Below are 19,792 nucleotides of genomic sequence, written 5' to 3' on the forward strand. Positions count from 1 at the left end.
CCATGTGAGAGGGGAAATTGCGATCTTTAAAGATGGAGGCCATCTGGGATTTTCTGAGGGGGAGTTGGTCATCCTGGGAACAGATGTGGCAGAGGGGGAGGAATTGGGAATAAGGGATGGCGTTTTTACAGAAAGCAGGGTGGGAGGAGGTGTAGTCCAGGTAGCTGTGGGTGTCGGTGGGTTTGTGGTAGGTGTATGTGGTTAGTCGGTTGTCAGAGGTGGAGATGGAGAGGTCCAGGAAAATGAGGGAGGTGTCCGAGATGGTCCAGGTGAATTTGAAGTCGGGGTGAAAGGTGTTAGTGAAGTTGATGAACTGTTCGATCTCCTCCTGGGAGCATAAGGTGGCACCGATACTGTATGGAACTCAAATTCACCTGTAAACATGTCATAAAGAATCTTTCAGTGCTCAACAAGATTTCAGGTCATAAGAACATGCTGAAATTAAAGCAAAACAATACTAAATAGGTGGCATTAAATGTGGAAAACCCATATCGCAAATATGATTGCAGTGCTGCAAAAGACGTTTATATCGTTGAAAACATTTTGTCATTTGAGTCTTGGTTGTGGTGGCATGGTATCATAATTTTACCGTGATCATTTTCTTTAGAAAGTGCAAAATAGTTAAAGGAAGTATTTTTGAAAAGGGCTTTATTTCTTTAATTGCAGTCGATATTCTACTCCATCAGTGGAAAACAGGCCGAGTATTTGGGGTGAAAGCCCACCAAAGTTTGTCACTAAACCAACACGACTAATTGTCAAAGAAGGACAGAGCGGTAAATTCTCCTGCAAGATAACAGGCAGACCTCATCCTCAAGTAATCTGGCTGAAGGTAAATCAAGTTTGACTCTGATATTGTACAGCACTGATTTAAATAAACTGAACTTTTTAAAAATATAAATGATTTAAACTGAGTACTGATTTAAAGTTCTGAGATCTTTGCCAAATCTGTTAACCTGTTTGTATATTCCAGAAGTTGCTTACAGTCGATTAGATACTTCTGTATATATATCTGATTAAGTTGCCTTGAAAATCATTGTCTGTTAACCTACTGCATAACATACGGGATGGCACAGTGGCTCAATGGTGGGGCAACACGGTGGCTCAGTGGTTAGAACTGCTGCCTTATAGTGCCAGGGACCTGTGTTCGATTCCAGCCTTGGGCGACTGTCTGTGTGGAGTTTGCATGTTCTCCTTGTGTCTGTGTGGGTTTCCTCTGGATGCTCTGGTTTCCTCCCACAGTTCAAATATTTGCAGGTTAGGTGAATTAGCCACACTAAATTGCCTATTGTTTTTGGGGATGTGTCAGTTAGGTGCATTAGTCAAGGGTCAATATAGGATAATAGAGTAGGTGAATGGGTCTGGGTGGGTTACTCTTCGGAGAGTGGATGTGAACTTGTTGGGCCAAAGTGCCTGTTTCCACACTGTAGGGATTCTATGACTCTATGAACTACTTTCTCCTTTATATGAGTGATACTTCATCTCCATTCCCTCCCACCCCAAATGAAGACAGGTTTTCAAAAGCTGCATCTTTCTTGCCACTGTTCCATGTCCACAGAGTCTTCCTGCCTCTGTAAAAGTATGTGCCTCAATGTTTGAAATGGGGTTCCCGCATACCAACTGGAAGGGAGATGGGATTGCTGCATTGATCATTTTTGGGAGGCCTGACATAATTTATTGCAATCAGCCATAGTGTGGTTCTTTCATTATATTTGAAGCTGTGGCAGGGCAGAAATCCAACCTCCACCCCCCAACCCCGCAAACAAGCTGATGTCCAATCAGATTCTAGCAGCAGTGCTGCAGTAACAGCTGGGTTAACAGAACAATGATCACCACTGAGACTGCAATGGAAGCTTCACCAGGGATTGACAATGGATTTTATAGAGAGGTGAGTGAAGCAGGGAGACTGACAATAAGAAAAGTGGGTTGAGTTCCCTCCCTTGCTGAATCCAAATCCCTTCATTGGGCACAGAGTGCCTGGTTACAAGGGCTTCCCTCATGAAGAGGACAGACAAATTCAATGCCTTTTCCTTGGCAGTGCCCACACTGTGATAGCCTCATGGCTGCAGGTAGAATTGGTGTCAGGAAGAGGTGGGAATTGTATCACTTCCTGGATGATTGTGTGGCCCAAAGCTGCATGTCTTTAAAATCTCCTCCATTGGATGGACATGGCCTAAAGGTCTATTCTAACTTTCTAATCTTCCATCTATTCAGAATTTTAAAAATATTTTAAGATAATTAACACAATATTCCATAACTCAGTGGAAAAAGAGCATCTCATTTATTTTCATATCCACAAATGTTAATGATCCCTGATCTGAAGTAACAAAATGTGAAAATAATGACAGCTGTTCCTTTGAAAAAATTCATGAGAAGGAATTTATCGTTTATTGATTCTCTAACATATATCCCTGAGTTCTCCTCATTATATCACAAACATATGTCCTTCAGTCACAAACATAGTGAAATTAGATTTTTTGGTTAATTTTGCAGTTTACTGCAAGTTGCACTTGTGTGCTTTCACTATGTGTAATATTCATTTGAGTTATTATTGCCATTCACAATTTCAGTCTATGTTGCCATGGGGAGACATGAGTGCAATGCATGTCTATAGTCCTGTTTGAGTCCAACATAGCTGACCCACAGAGAGTTAACACTACAGGACTTCAGAGTTCTCTGAAATGGATGGCTGTGTATCTGACCCATTTCCTAGAAGCAATAAAAAATAGTTTGACATCCCCCGATCACACTTATTCTTCCTTTGACAAGGCTGTTCATTTGAACTCAGCAGGGGTCACTGCCAAGTTGTGTTGATGCTTTGGGTTGGTGGTTTGGAGGGAGGAGGACAGGGGAGCTTTAGTTGATTAAAGAACAGACATGAGTCAGACTGTTTAAAAACAAATGGGAAGCCAACAGGCACTGAAGCCCTGTGATGGAATAATGAAGAGGGGAAGTATCACTTAAGCTAGCATGATGACTCACTCTGGTGGAGTATTCAGATCAGATGTTGCTCTGAGCAGCAAGAGTATGCGTAAATAGTTTGTTCCATTTGCACTTTCCCATTGACTTCCTGTGGTATTTTGTACTTGAGGCCCTTGCCATCCACCTGTTCAAAAAACTTTTGTTGTCTCTATGGGGCATCCAGGACCTCGATGAACAGGGCAAGCAACAATGTATCTCTCACACATCTTCATTTTGATTGATTAAAATGAGCGAGTGTCAGTTTGAATATCGAATTCAGAGTCAAATCAGATACAGAAGAGAATGAAAAAAGAGAGCAAAAGGAAGTTTGGATTGAAAAATAAGAGACAGAACAAAAATGGTAAAAAATAAACAGTTTAAACTTAAAGGATAGACCAGATCTAAAAGTTGAAGCTCTAATTTGGACGAAGGCTAATTTTGACGGTATTAGGCAAGAACTTTTAAAAGCTGATTGAGGGCAGATGTTCGCAGGTAAAGGGATGGCTGGAAAATGGAAAGCCTTCAGAACTGAGATAACGAGAGTCCAGAGACAGTATATTCCTGTCAGGGTGAAAGGAAAGGCTGGTAGGTATAGGGAATGCTGGATGACCAGAGAAATCGAGCGTTTGGTTAAGAAAAAGAAGGAAGCATATGTCAGGTATAGACAAGATAGATCAAATGAATCCTTAGAAGAGTATAAAGACATTAGGAGTATACAAGAGGGGAATCAGGCGGTTTTTGTGTGGAGCCACAGGAGATGGGGAGATATTAAACGAGTATTTTGCATCAGTGTTTACTGTGGAAAAGGACGTGGAAAATATAGAATGTAGGGAAATAGATGGTGACAGCTTGAAAAATGTCCGTACTACAGAGGAGGAAGCGCTGGATGTCTCAAAACACATAAAAAGGGGTAAATCACCAGAACCTAATCAGGTGTACCATTAACTCTGTGGGAAGCTAGAGAAGTGATTGCTGGGCCCCTTGCTGAGATATTTGTATCATCGATAGTCACAGATGAGGTGCCAGAAGACTGGAGATTGGCGAACGTGGTGCCACTGTTTAAGAAGGATGGTAAAGACAAGCCAGGGAACTATAGACCAGTGAGCCTGATGTCATTGGTGGGCAAGTTGTTGGAGGGAATCCTGAGGGACAGGATGTAGAGAGGAACCTCGATTATCTGAATATCAATTATCCGAAAATCGGATTATCCAAAGGAGAGTTCGAAGTCCCCATAGAAAAACTACATCAGTTTCTAACACTGATTGCATCTTTTGTTTACAGTGATTAAACAGGCACCGTGTCCAAATGACTGACCTCCTGCCATCTCTCTCTCCCCACACCTTCTCTGGAGTTCTACAAAGGGGTGTACCCTAATCACCCCACCCACTTGCCCAGATAATCTCTCCAACATTGTCCTGTGTGGGCGGCGGTGTTGGACGGGTTTAGGGGAATGGGGTTGGGGGTGAGGGATGGTGTTGGACGGGGTTAGGAGGTGGGGGACAGGGTTGGGGGTGGCAGATGGGTTTGGGGGCAGGGCGGTGTTGGATGGGGTTGTGGGGCGGGGGACGAGGTTGGGGGCAGAGGGAGTGGTGTTGGACGGGTTTGGGGGGCAGGGGGCGGGGTTGGACAGGGTTGGGGGCAGGGCACATGTTTGAGGGTGGTGGGGCGGAGGATGGGTTTGGGGGCAGGGGGCGTGGTGGGGTTGGGGCAGATGGACAGGTTTGGGGGCAGGGGTCAGGATTGGGGCTGCTGGGCAGTGCTGGGGGGGCGGCAAGGAGCAGGGTTGGGGTGGGTGGGCGGTATAGGACGGGGTTAGGGGGAGTGGGAGCAGAGTTAGGGGTCGGGTGGGCAGTGTTGGACGGGGTTGGGGAATGGGAGCAGAGTTGGGGTTGAGAGTGCGGTGTTGGACGGGGTTGGTGGTGGATGAGCAGTGTTGGACGGGGTTAGGGGAGCGGGAGCAGAGTTGGGGTCGGGTGGGTGGTGTTGGACGGGGTTAGGGGAGCGGGAGCAGAGTTGGGGTCGGGTGGGTGGTGTTGGATAGGGCTGGGGGAGCGGGAGCAGTGTTGGGGTCAGGTTAGAGATGTTGGACGGGTTTGGGGGAGCGGGAGCAGATTTGGGGTCGGGTGGGTGGTGTTGGATGGGGTTGGGGAGTGGGAGCAGAGTTGGGGTCGGGTGGGCAGTGTTGGATGGGGTTGGGGGAGAGGGAGCAGAGTTGGGGTCGGGTGGGCGGTGTTGGATGGAGTTGGTGGTGGGTGAGCAGTGTTGGACAGGGTTGGTGGTGGTAGGGCGATGTTGGACAGGGTTGGGGGGAGCGGGAGCAGATTTGGGGTCGGGTGGGTGGTGTTGGACAGGGTTGAGGGAGTGGGAGCAGAGTTGGGGTCGGTTGGGCAGTGTTGGATGGGGTTGGTGGTGGGTGGGCGATGTTGGACGGGGTTGGGGGAGCGGGAGCAGAGTTGGGGTCGGGTGGGCAGTGTTGGATGGGGTTGGTGGTGGGTGGGCGATGTTGGACGGGGTTGGGGGAGCGGGAGCAGAGTTGGGGTCGGGTGGGCGGTGTTGGACGGGGTTGGGGGTGTGAGAGCAGAGTTGGGGTAGGGTAGGCGATGTTGGACGGAGTTGGTGGTGGGTGGGCGGTGTTGGACGGAGTTGGTGGTGGGTGGGCAGTGTTGGACGGAGTTGGTGGTGGGTGGGCGGTGTTGGACGGGGTTGGGGAGGAGCGGGAGCAGAGTTGGGGTCGGGTGGGTGGTGTTGGACGGGGTTGGGGGAGCGGGAGCAGAGTTGGGGTCGGGTGGGCAGTGTTGGACGGGGTTGGTGGTGGGTGGATGCTGTTGGACGGGGTTGGGGGAGCGGGAGCAGAGTTGGGGTCGGGTGGGTGGTGTTGGACGGGGTTGGGGCTGGGTGGGCGGTGTTGGATGGGTTTGATGGGCGGGGATGGGGTTGGTGGGCAGGTGGACGGTGTTGGACGGGGTTGAGGGATGGGCGCAGGCGTGCGGCGATTGAACGGGATTGGGGTGAGGTTGAACGGGAGTCTGGGGGTGGGCAGGGGCGCGGTGTTGGGAGCGGGAGCTCATGCGCTTTTTGCTGGGGGGGTTGTTGGGGTGGAACCTCGCGCACTCTGCGCTGCTGCAGTCTCCTGACCGGGGAGCAGATTTTAAAAAGAGGAAAGGCATTTAATCGATTAACCTAATATTCGATTATCCGAACTAAATATTGCCCACCCATCTTGTTTAGATAATCGAGGTTCCCCTGTACATGTATTTGGAAAGGTAATAACTGATTAGGGATAGGCAACATGGCTTTATGTGTGAAAACCATGTCTCAGAAACTTTATTGAGTTTTTTGAAGAAGTATCAAAGAGGATTGATGAGGGCAGAGTGGCGGATGTGATCTATATGTACTTCAGTAAAGCTTTCGACAAGGTTCCCCATGGAGACTGGTTATCAAGGTTAGATCTCATGGAATACAGAGAGAACTAGCCATTTGGATACAGAACTGGCTCAAAGGTAGAAGACAGTGGATGACGGTGGAAGGTTGTTTTTCAGACTGGAGGCCTGTGACCAGTGGAATGCCACAGGATCGGTGCTGGGTCCACTACTTTTCATCATTTATATAATGATTTGGATGTGAGCATAAGCGGTATAGTTAGTAAGTTTGCAGATGACACCAAAATTGGAGATGTAGTGGGCAGCAAATATGGTTGCCTCAGTTTACAACAGGATCTTGATCAGATGGGTCAATAGACTGAGAAGTGGCAGATGGAGTTTAATTTAAATAAATGAGAGGTGCTGCATTTTGGGAAAGCAAATCTGAGCAGGACTTATACACGTAATGGTAAGGCACTCGGGAGTGCAGGTTCATAGCTCCTTGAAAGTGGAGTCGCAGGTAGATAGGATAGTGAAAAAGGCATTTGATATGCTTTCCTTTATTGGTCAGAGTATTGAGTACAGGAGTTGGGAGGTCATGTTGCAGCTGTACAGGGCATTGGTTAGGCCACTGTTGGAATATTGCGTGCAATTCTGGTCTCCTTCCTATTGGAAGGATGTTGTGAAACTTGAAAGGGTTCAGAAAAGATTTACAAGGATGTTGCCAGGGTTGGAGGATTTGAGCTATAGGGAAAGGTTGAATAGGCTGTGGCTCTTTTCCCTGGTGCATTGGAGGCTGAGGGGTAACCTTATAGAGGTGGATAAAGTCATGAGGGGCATGGATAGGGTAAATAGACAAAATCTCTTCCCTGGAATGGGGGAGTCCAGTACTAGAGGGCATAGGTTTAGGGTGAAAGGGGAAAGATATAAAAGAGACCTAAGGGGCAACTTTTTCATGCAGAGGGTGGTACGTGTATAGAATGAGCTGCCAGAGTAAGTGGTGGAGGCTGTTACAATTGCAACATTTAAAAGGCATCTGGATGGGTATATGAATAGGAAGGGTTTGGAAGGATATGGGCCGGGTATTGCCAGGTGGGACTAGATTGGGTTGGGATATCTGGTCGGCATAGCCGGGTTGGACCAAAGGGTCTGATTCTGTGCTGTAATCTCTATGACTCTATGACTCTAGTTCAAGAAGCATTTTTAAATCTTTAATAATCTGAAATAATGAGACTTCACATTGATAATTGTTAATTTTTAGTGGCACAAGAGATTATTGCATAGTATTTAAGAGTTCTCATATTGGCTTTCTGTGGCCCTCTATCTCTAATCAGATGGCAAGCTCTCCCTCTGGCCATTAATTGGCTAATGTGGGAGAGAAGATCACAGCCAGCTGACTGTTATCCATGGAATGTGGGCTCCGACTCCCATATGAGTATCATGGTAACATTCTGAAGTAAACATGGAAAATCCTTCCCTTGATGTCACAATGCAGCTTGATGTCAAGATATATGAAGTGTGTTTCACTGGGGGTCATATCATAATATAATAAAACCCTTTCCAGCTAAGCCACTGGTCTAAAGGTCTGCTATTCTGACTGCTTTGGATGAGCACTTTTGATGGCAGTTCAGAGAAGAAGGATGTTGTTGAAACTTGAAAGGGTTCAGAAAAGATATATAAGGATATTGCAAGGATTGGAGGATTTGATCTGTAGGGAGAGGCTGAATAGGCTGGGGATGTTTTCCCTGGAGCATCAGAGGCTGAGGGGTGACTTTATAAAGGTTTATAAAATCATGAAGGGCATGGATAGGATAAATAGACAAAGTCTTTTCTCTGGGGTGGCGGAGTCCAGAACTAGAGGGCATAGGTTTAGGGTGAGAGGCGTAAGATATAGCAGGGACCCGAAAGGGCAACTTTTTTGCACAGAGGGTGGGACATGTATGGAATAATCTGCCTGGGGAAATAGTAGAGGTTGGTACAATTACAATGTTTAGAAGGCATCTGGATGGGTATATGAATAGGAAGCATTTAGTGGGATATGGGCCAAATGCTGGCAAATGGGACTAGATTAGGTCCAGATATCAGGTCGGCATGGACGAATTGGATGAAGGATCTGTTTCCTTGCTGTACATCTCAATGACGTTGGCAACTCCTCTCACACAACCTCCTTACCATGTGCATTATTTTGACCTCCATTATGAAAGTGTGAGAGTTGGAGAGTGCAAATGTGTGAGTTTGTATGTGCTGACAAAGAGAAACTGCAAAATGAGAACAGGGTGACCAACAGTTAAATGAAAAGCACATGTTTGAGTATAGGGAGTCAGAAGTGAGCCATGAAAGAAGTTGTTGATTCTGAGAAGGCTAGCAAGTAAGAAGACAATATTGTTAGCATTTCTTGTGAAAGGACCAAGGAAGATATGACTCTGTTTGAACTAAGAGAGCATTGTTATTTTACGATTGGTAGTGAAGAATATGATTGAGGGAAGGAATTTATTGAAAGGGTTGGGATGGGGGAAAAAACTATTAAGAACAAATGCAGATGCATACTATTGTTAAAGTTAGCAGGTCAGCATGTTCGGGTAATGTTCCTGGGTCCAATAATCTCAGCATTCTTATTTCAGGGCTGCTGCTATCATATTTATGAATACTTCTATTGTTAGATAGAAACAGAACTTTTCTTCCACCCATTGTTCTTCTATGGTAACTGCAGGGTTGAAGTGCAGCTTATTTTTGGATTTTACATCTTGCACTCATCCAGCAGAAAAATGAGCCAAAAGTTACTGTAACCTCAATATCCTTTGAGCTGGGGAAAAGCTGGGAAAGAGCAAGAATTATTGTCAATAATGGTTCCATTCCAGGATAGCATCTTTAAATCACCCAAGAGCTTGATCTGAATTGTCACAGCAGTGTCTATAGACACTCTCTGTATCCCTTACCAAAAGGTAGCCAATGATTTTTACGTCAGTCTGAGGTTTACAATTTGTTTACAATGGAACCATGTTTATCACAAATAAGGACTTTCCAAGTTGGTGTTGTCATGCAATAGCATAGCAGGGACTTTGCATGTCTCTTTAAAACTTAAAAAATTTACATTATTTCCTTCAAAGTCAACAAATTCAATGTAGACTTTTTTCGCTTTGTTGAACAAGAAGAGCTTCTTAACATGTCCTTCTCATTTAACAGAGTTAACTCATCAACTCATCAAAGAGCGTCACATTAGCTATCAAAGCATCTCTCTCTTCTTCATTCCTGCAAGATAGAAATTCTAATCTAAGCAAAACATACCTCTTAAATGAGCAATATATCAGGATTCCATTTTTCCTTTTTATTGCAAATTAAATTGTCTGTTATGTCTTTTGTGTTGGAAAAAATACATAGTGTTTCCAAAACAATTATAACCGAAATCCGAGTATAAGTTTCATTTTATCTTGTAATTTGTATTTTATTGCTTTAAATACTTTATTAACTCTTGCTTCCATTCTGCCAATGACCCCACAGCCACGCTGCATTGGCAGAATGCAGACTTTCAGAGGGAACATTATTGTGCAAGTATTTCTTATCCTTAGGAGAGTGCTGTGCACACAATTTGACCAGCGAGTTGAGGAAAGTTGACATTGCTCAATTTGTTTCAAATGTGTTGAACATTCAAATTTATGCAGCAAACCTTAATGAATAAGGAATCTTGTCTCAAGGAAGATGGAGTACAAATAGCACATCAGTATAAAGTAAGGTCACGCACAAATTTGTTGTTTATCAGTACATTCAACTAATCAAATGCTCCTTGTGTAACAAAGACATTATTGATTGGAATGAAAACCTTGTCTACAGTTGGTTGCAAGTTATAGTGCTAATGAAACTATCTAGCACATCAGGGATTATCTGAAATTAAGATTGAGGGCAGTAGAAGTTTGATGTCCATAAAATAAATAATAGAACCCAGTGCCATAAAGCAGAAAACTCCATTCAACAGAGCAGGTGCCTGGTGTATTGTTGTGCAGCAAATAAATCAATCTCTTGACGAGTAGAACATAGAACATAGAAAAATACAGCGCAGTACAGGCCCTTTGGCTCTCGATGTTGCGCCGATCCAAGCCCACCTAACCTACACTAGCCCACTATCCTCCATATGCCTATCCAATGCCCGTTTAAATGCCCATAAAGAGGGAGAGTCCACCACTGCTACTGGCAGGGCATTCCATGAACTCACGACTCGCTGAGTAAAGAACCTACCCCTAACATCTGTCCTATACCTACCACCCCTTAATTTAAAGCTATGCCCCCTCGTAATAGCTGACTCCTTATTGAGTCAGTTCTCCTTATTGAGCAATCCAACTGAAGAATAGGCTTATAACTGAGACTAACAATAGTAAGAATGAAGACTGGCTGAATTGAGAATTGTTGTAGCAATGCAATTGAAATGTTGTTCACTGAGTTTTTTTTGGAATTAAAAAATGCTTTTAGAAAGTAACAATTTAGTTGATTAAAGAATACTCTTTTATTCCCCCCTAGGGTGAGGCAGAGTTGCAGCAAAGTGATCATTTCAACATGTTTGAGAAGTCTGGGATTCACTTCTTGGAAATCCGAGCTGCACGGGCAGAGGATGCTGGAAACTATGTGTGTTTAGTAATGAATAATTCTGGAAAAGCAATGGCATCTGTGGAACTCATACTTCAAAGTATGAATGCTATTTTGGGCTACTTTTCAGAAAATTTGACTTTGCAAATCCTAATCTATTTACCATTTTCACCTAATTATTTTTTTAATTAGGGGTAAAACAAGACCACTTGGTCATCACTGTAAACATTGAGATTACAATATGCACTGATAAACTACTGAGTAGTATAAAACGGTTTCCAATTGTAAAAGTTTAAATAATTCTATATCTTTATCAGACATTATATTGTCACTGAACAATTTCATTTAAGTACGTGTTTTAAGCCTGATCCACAACCACATTCAGCCAATACAGAACATTTTTTTTTTCTTTTAATTTTGGGTTTGTAATCATAAACTTCAGAAAGCTTGTTTTGTATTGACATAAGGTGGACCACGTGAACATCATGATTGAATAAAATAAAGCAAAGAACTGCGGATGCTGGCAATCTGAAACAAAAACAGAAATTGCTGGACAAACTCAGCAGATCTGGCAACATCTTACTTTCTGATGAAGAGTCACTGGATTGCTCATGCTTTCTCTCCACAGCGATGATGTCTGACCCACGAAGTTTCTCCAGCCATTTCTGTTTTTGATCAAGGTTGAATAACTATGTTTGTGTGCACTCCAATGCACAAGTGTGCCATAAAAATAGCAAGGATGAGGGGGTATCTCATAGAAACCTATAAAATTCTAACAGGACTAATTATTGTGAATGCAGGAGGATTTTCATGATGACTGGGGAGCCCAGAGTCATTGGTCACAATTTATGGATATGGGGTAGGCTAATTAGGAATGAAATAAGGAGAAACCTTTTTAGTTAGAGAGTTAGAAGTAAGTCTGTGGTATTCTCTGCTACACAGAGTGGTGGAGGCCAAATCTTTGGATGTTTGCAAGAAGGAGTTAGATGTCATACTTGCGGCTAGAGAGATCAAAGGGTATGAGGAGAAAGGAGGAGAAGGTAGGAACATGGTACTGAATAGGATGATCAGCCATGATCTTATTGAATGGCAGAGCAGGCTTGAAGGGCCGAATGGCATATTTCTGATCCTATTTCCTATATTTCTAAAGGCTACTGTGAGACTCAGTCCTCACACTGGGGAGTCAGGTGTACAGTCTGAAACAGATCTTAGACACAGTCACAAAGGTTGGTAAGTGCTAAGATGCGCTGGTGAGAAAACTGCCACTGATCCACACTCTTTTACCCTCACACCCATTCCCATGACCATCAAAGTGAAAATTAGCAAATATGACCCTTCTAATCCAGAAGGGAAGGAGGTGAGGAGGAAACTGCTATGGGAAAGGTGTTAAAATCAACCCATAAGTACATTATAGCTGGGCTGTCAGAAAAAAAACAAGGTAATAAAGAAGCGTCAGCAATTTTTGTTAAAGAGAAATCATATTTTAACAATTTAGACTCATGGAGACGTACAGCAAGGAAACAGACTCTTGGTCCAATTCGTCCATGTCGACCAGATATCCCAACCTAATCTATTCCCATTTGGCAGCACTTAGCCCATATCCCTCTAAACTCTTCCTATTCATATACCCATCCAGATGCCTTTTAAATGTTGTAATTGTACCAGTCTCCACCACTTCCTCTGGCAGCTCATTCCAAACACACCCCCCCCCCCTCTACATGAAACAGTTGCCCCTTAGGCCCCTGTTATATCTTTCCCCTCTCACCCTAAACCCATGCCCTTTAGTTCTTTCTGGACTCCCCCACTCCAGGGAAAAGACCTTGTCTATTTACCCTAACCATGCCCCTCATGATTTTTTAAACCCCTATAAGAATATCCCTCACCCTCCAACGTTCCAGGGTAAACAACCCCAGCCTATAGTTCAAATCCTCCAATGCTGGCAACATTTATTAGAGTTCTTTTGAAGAAATGGCATTTGCTGTGAATTATTGTGAGCTCGTTGACATAAATTCCTTTGATTTCTGGAAAGTATTTGACAGCATTCTACATAAAATGTTATTGCACAAAGTAGAAGGACATTGTGTTATGGATAACCTATCAGTTGGATAGAACATTAGTTGGCAGAAACAGAGAGTATGCAGAAATGGGATGTTTTTGTAATTGGTAGAGTGTACGAAGGGGGTGCTGAAGGGATCTTTGCTGGGACCCCAGCTTTTTACATTTTACATCAATGACTTAGATAAGGGGAGTGAAGGCATGGTGGCTAAATTTGCAGATGTATCAAAGATAGTAAGAAAGTATGTTTGAAAAGGACATCACGAGATTGCAAGAAGGGTCACTGGACCCCTAATGTTAACTCCAATTTCCCTTCACAGATGCTGCCAGACCTGCTGAGCTTTTCCAGCAACTTTTGTTTCTGTTTGTGATTTATAGCATCCACAGTTCTTTTGGTTTTTATAATGAGATTGCAGACTGATAACTATAAATTGAGAGAGCAAAGATCTGCCTGTGAAGTATAATGTGCGGAAATGTGAAGTTTAAATTTTGGTTAGAAGAACAGAAAAAAAGTATTACCTAAACAGAATGTGACTGCAAAATCCCAAACTGCAAAGGAATCCAGGTTCTCTAGTGCAATAAAAGTGTGGATATAGAGAACAATGAAACATATGCATTACTGAAAATAGGCACATTTGTTGAAGCTTTTTATCTTGCATTTGTGTTAACATTTTGCAAGGAATATGTTTTCGCTGGAGCCTCAGAGGCTGAGGGGTGGCATTATAGAGGTTTACAAAATTATGAGGGGCATGGATAGGATAAATAGACAAAGTATTTGCCCTGGGGTTGGGGAGTCCAGAACTAGAGGGCATAGTTTAGGGTGAGAGGGGAAGGATGTGAAAGAGACCTACGGGGCAACTTTTTTACGCAGAGGGTGGTACGGGTATGGAACGAACTGCCAGAGGAAGTGGTGGAGGCTAGTACAGTTGCAGCATTTAAGAGGCATTGGATGGGTATATGAATAGGAAGGGTTTGGAGGGATATGGGCCGGGTGCTGACAGGTGGGACTAGATTGGGTTGGGACATCTGGTCGGCACGGACAGGTTGGACCGAAGGGTCTGTTTCTGTGCTGTGACTCTATGAGTCGCCAGATGCTAACATGCAGGTACAAGTAAGTAAGCAAGGCGAATGGAATGCTCTGCTTTATTCTGAAATGTAAACATAAAAACAAGGATGTCATATTCAGTTATTCATTGGCAAGATCACCTCTTGAATACTGTGTGCAGTTTCAGTGTCCTTACTTAAGGAAGGGTGTAAATGCGTGGAGGCAGTTCAGAGGAAGTTCACTTGGATTGAGCGGATTGTCTTGTGAAGAATGATTTGAACCAGCTGGCTTGGTTTGTCTGGAGTTGCGAAGAATGAAGTGAGACATTATTGAAGACTATGTATTGTCTTGACAAGGTGGATGTGGAATTTATGTTTCCTCTCATGGGTGAGACCAAAACTAGGGGATACAATGTTTTAAAATTCATGTTCAGCCTTTTTAAACAAAAAAGAGGCAAATATTTAAAGTGATCGAAAAATGAACCAGAGGCAACATGAGGAAAAAAGCTTTTGGTGCAATGAGTGGTTAGGATTTGGAATGCAATGCCTGAGTGTGTGCTCAAAGCTGGTTTGGGTAATTATCAAATAGAAAAATTGCAGAGCTACAGGAAAATTGTGAAGGAATGGTACTAGTCAGTAGATATCACAGGAAACTGGTGTAGACATGATGGGCCGAATGACCTCCTTCTGGGCTGTCACCACTGTAATGACTTCAAACGCAGGTTTTGTAGACATGATATCCAAAATCCCACTCTTTCTCACAGTTGTTTAAATAATTTTGTGTGTTATCTTGCACAACACTAGCAGGTACACACTACTGTAACAGACATAGCTTCCCTCTTTAATCTAAAATGAAAATTGGTCTTATTGGTATTTTGAATTACCTTATGTTCTTAATCGCAATAAGTAGTGTTGATAATTTTGAAGAAATCTTCCCTACTGAGAATTTCCTACTAGAATTAGAAGTTAAATTATAAACCTACTCTTTGTGAATCTAAATTTCTTGAAGTTGATCTGCCAACTTCATTTACAGTGTGCTTTACTTTTGTGTCTTCTCCTTTTCTACACTCGCTTCTGAATGGCTCCTGTTATGGAAAGAGAAACTGCCCATGACCTACAAGAGTTTATCATAAAGATAGAACTGCATCTCACAGATATTTGTATTTTTGGAAAACTTTATCTAATCATATTAGCCTTTTTTAAAATGAGCATAAAAGTTATAGTTAGTAAGTTTGCAGATGACACCAAAATTGGAGGTGTAGTGGACAGCGAAGAGGGTTACCTCAGATTACAACAGGATCTTGATCAGATGGGCCAATGGGCTGAGGTGCGGCTGATGGAGTTTAATTTAGATAAATGTGAGGTGCTGCATTTTGGGAAAGCAAATTTTAGCAGGACTTATACACTTAATAGTAAGGTCCTCAAGAGTGTTGCTGAACAAAGTGACCTTGGAGTGCAGGTTCATAGCTCCTTGAAAGTGGAGTCGCAGGTAGATAGGGTAGTGAAGAAAGCATTTGGTATACTTTCCTTTATTGGTCAGAGTATTGAGTACAGGAGTTGGGAGTACAGAATATTGAGTACAGGAGTAGTACAGAACATTGGTTCGGCTACTGTTGGAATATTGCATGCAATTCTGGTCTCCTTCCTATCGGAAGGATGTTGTGAAACGTGAAAGAGTTCAGAAATGATTTACAAGGATGTTGCCAGGGTTGGAGGATTTGACCTATAGGGAGAGGCTGAATAGGTTGTGGCTGTTTTCCCTGGAGAATCGGAGGGTGAAGGTTGACCTTATAGAGGTTTATAAAATCATGAGGGGCATGGATAGGATAAATAGACAAGGTCTTTTCCCTGGAAGGGGGAGTCCAGAACTAGAGGGCATAGGTTTAGGGTGAAAGGGGAAAGATATAAAAGGGACCTAAGGGGCAGCTTTTTCATGCAGAGGGTGATACGTGTATGGAATGAGCTGCCAGAGAAAGTATTGGAAGCTGGTACAATTGCAACATTTAAAAGGCATCTGGATGGGTATATGAATAGGAAGGGTTTGGATGGATATGGGCCGGGTGCTGGCAGGTGGGACTAGATTGGGTTGGGATATCTGGTCGGCATGGACGGGTTGGACCGAAGGGTCTGTTTCTGTGCTGTAATCTCTATGACTCTATTTATCAATTCACCTGACAGAGGTGAATAAGATTATGGGTGGCATGGGCATGGTGAATAGAAAGCAACTGTTCGAAGGGTCGAAAGGTCGAATTGATCGAAGGGTCAATAACAGGGGAACATAATTTGAAAGTGAAAGGCAGGAGGTTTAGGGCAGATTTAAGGAAAATCCCAGAGGGATTTCAGCCAGAGGGTAGTTGGAGTCTGGTATGCGCTGCCTGGGAGAGTAGTTGAGGCAGGAGACTGCAGAACCTTTAAAAGTATGTGGATGAGCACAAGAAGTGTCATAACCTTCCAGGCTATGGGCCCAGTATGGGAGTAATGTTAGGAATAGTATAGTTTTGGTGATGGACTGAAGGGCCTCTTCTGTACGGCATGATTCTGTGAGATAAACCTTACAGGTGAAAAAGCATATAGGTTTGTCATTATTATTAATTTATTACTATTATTAATAATAATGTTTTATTATAAATCATTATTCAAATTGTTTTTTTGGTTTTCTTTTCAGATATGTGTTCAACATCTGAAATGTAAGTATATGCTTTAAACAACATTGTTAATCCAGTTATAAAATAAATGTCCTATATGTATTAAGTCTGTCAGGACGCTGATGTTTCGTTCTTTATCAATTTAATACTGTACAATGTAAATTCATCTGTGTGTGAAAAGATCAATTAGGTAATGAGTTTTATTTTTAATTAATAGTTCTTCGGTGCAACAAAGAAGCAATGCTGCTAAAACTGTTGAACCTCTGGAAACTAAACAGACAACTGCAAATGGCATTCAAATGGAAAAGCAAGAGGCTAGTGCAGTCACTGTTCAATCCAAGGAGAATCAGAAAGCGATGAAATGCATTCTAGCAGCCCCTGAGAAACAGAAGCCAGAGAGTGAAGAGCGACTGGAAAAAAGAACTGAAGAAAACAAGTCTCATCCAGAACTGAAGTCAGAAGTAAAAAATGTGACACTCCAACAAAAATATTTAAATGCTGCAACACATCAAGAATCAAAAGTAGAAATAAAGAAAACTCCAATACAACAGGAATCCCAAATCACCACAACAGCCCCTACCCTACAGAAATCCCAAATTACCACAACATCCTCCGTCCTACAGAAATCCCAAATCACCACAACAGCCCCTACCCAACAGAAATCCCAAATCACCACAGCAACCCCTACCCTACAGAAATCCCAAATTACCACAACATCCTCCATCCTACAGAAATCCCAAATCACCACAGCAGCCCCTACCCTACAGAAATCCCAAATCACCACAACAGCCCCCACCCTACAGAAATCCCAAATTAGCACAACATCCTCCATCCTACAGAAATCCCAAAACACCAAAACAGCCCCCACCTTACAGAAATCCCAAATTACCACAACATCCTCCATCCTACAGAAATCCCAAATCACCACAACAGCCCCCACCCTACAGAAATCCCAAATTACCACAACATCCTCCATCCTACAGAAATCCCAAATCACCACAGCAGCCCCTACCCTACAGAAATCCCAAATCACCACAACAGCCCCCACCCTACAGAAATCCCAAATTAGCACAACATCCTCCATCCTACAGAAATCCCAAAACACCAAAACAGCCCCCACCTTACAGCAATCCCAAACTACTCCAGCTCCCACCGTACTGAAAACCCAAATTGCTACATCCTCCATCCAAGAGAAAGCTCAAATCTTTACAAGAACTTCCACCCAGCAGAAAACCCAAAAAATTCCAACAGGCTCTATCGAACAGAAAGCACCAAGTATGATAACAAACCAGAAATCTAAGCGTACTCTCATACTCCAATCACACAAGATGGAGGAACCGGCAATTATTGAAAGAAAAGAGGAGCCGGCAGGGCAGATGGAAGAATGTCCGAAGGTTATCCCGCAGTTGAATGTTGAAGGTTGCAGAACTATGCAGAATTCACAATCAGGAGCTGGGAAACTGCCAGCAGAAAGCAGAAAGATTGCAGAACAAAAATCAATGACCAGAGGATCACCTCCTGATTTTCTTATTTATCCTCAAAGCCAGACAGTACTGGCGGGTGAAGAGGTTATATTCAGATGTAAAAGTAAGTGAACAATGGAAATTATGAATTTGTTTCATTCCTGTATCAGCACAACTGTAAATTTCCCTATGCTCTTTAACACTGACCACAGATGTTCTAGTGTCTAGATTCTGTTGTGAAGCTATCCTTTAAATACACACACACTGTCAGTATCTGAACAAAGACTGATGGTGAGAAACTAAGTTATGTAGCTATGCCTTTATCATCATTGGCTTCCTGGATTTTCTCCACTGCCTAACCAGGGGTGCACTCATTGGCTGTCTGAAAGGAGGAAGGCACAAGGATAAAGTTGTAGTAAGAGAGGCGGGGCTGTTTCTGCAGTTTAAATCAGATAAGATTACAGGATGAGGACGAAGTGAGAAATGAGAAGCAGGATTAGTTTTAAGCATATCGTCACCTTTACTAGTTACAGCCCATTGACACAGCTTGATCAGTGGGCATCCTAGTATAGACAAACACAACCTTCTCTGTAAAGATCAGAATATGCAGATATAGCAGCATATGCATTTCCTTTAGGTTAGCTCCTGCCTCCTCTGGTTGTTCACCATCTTGCCTTGCAGGAGACGGGGAATTGTGACAGTAAGTGTTCTGCAATCTGTTTTGCTAATGCGGCTGTCAAAGTTGAATAGCTGGTTGTTTGTGTAACCTGTGAGGTATGCGTGTGAGGTTTACTGCAGTACCCCGTGAGTGAGGATAATGTGAAACATGTCAGCATTGCAACTGAGTCCTGATTGATAAGGATCTTTGGTAGCCAAGTGATGTATTTATTTGTGCCTGATGTTGTTAATGCAGTCAATGGGATATGACATGTAAGGGTAGATTCACTGACCTTGAAGGGCCCTCTTGTGACATAGCAGTAGTGTCCCTGTTGCTGGGCTGGGAGGCCCAGGCTCAAGCCCCACCTGCTCCAGAGATGTACAATGACATCTCTAAACAGGTTAATTAGAAAAAAGGTTAAAATTTTTTAAAAATCACTGACCTTGATCACTTCTTTGAAGTTCTGGAGCTTTCTGCAGACAGGTCCTTGGAGTTTGAGCTCCAATATTCAACTCTAAGTCAGCCTGCCCCCACTGCCTTTTGACCCTCAATCTGGAAGGTCTCCTTCATTCTATGGACACAGGACATCTTTATTCCTTTGCATCTCCTCCAGTAAGACCTCCTGTGCAGCATCTGAAGACTTTAGTGCAAACCCATTCCCTATGTTGTGCCATTCTTCACTTTTTTTCTCCAGATCAAATTGTCTTCAACCACTGCTCATGCTATAATGCTCTTTTAAGAGGTACAGGATAATTTTGAGTGATGCCAGCGACTCAAGATACTCATCCCTGAGGGATGCATACTGCCAATGACCAATGTGATTAGCACTAATTGGATCTCAAGATAATTCAAGTGAACATGTTCTGTGAAGTTCTCATGATACTTGCATCACAATCAATGGGTGTAGATTAGTAATCATCAGAGGTTTATTTATTTGGAAATGAACTTCAGTAAAAAGCCAAATTGACATAAATTTTACAACCAATCATACCAAGTAATGTATAAAATTCAAAGATTGTTAGAAAGAACCGAGTA

General features: G+C 43.1%; 1 protein-coding gene across 3 annotated transcripts in view; it reads left to right on the top strand.

The window, feature by feature from the left end:
• Window positions 1–19,792, top strand: part of LOC122551600 (myosin light chain kinase, smooth muscle-like) — a 424,085-nt gene that overhangs the window by 198,648 nt on the left and 205,645 nt on the right. For all 3 annotated transcript variants that reach the window (XM_087989064.1, XM_043693744.2, XM_043693743.2), the window contains exons 6-9: window positions 667–829; window positions 10,827–10,992; window positions 16,657–16,678; window positions 16,854–18,223. In XM_087989064.1, coding sequence (XP_087845190.1) covers window positions 667–829; window positions 10,827–10,992; window positions 16,657–16,678; window positions 16,854–18,223 — 1,721 coding nt within the window. The remainder of the gene's footprint in view (window positions 1–666; window positions 830–10,826; window positions 10,993–16,656; window positions 16,679–16,853; window positions 18,224–19,792) is intronic.

The sequence above is a fragment of the Chiloscyllium plagiosum genome, unplaced genomic scaffold (genome assembly GCF_037043375.1).
Source record: "Chiloscyllium plagiosum isolate Xiang-an unplaced genomic scaffold, Cpla_swu_hap1 HiC_scaffold_7, whole genome shotgun sequence".
Classification (NCBI taxonomy): domain Eukaryota; kingdom Metazoa; phylum Chordata; class Chondrichthyes; order Orectolobiformes; family Hemiscylliidae; genus Chiloscyllium; species Chiloscyllium plagiosum.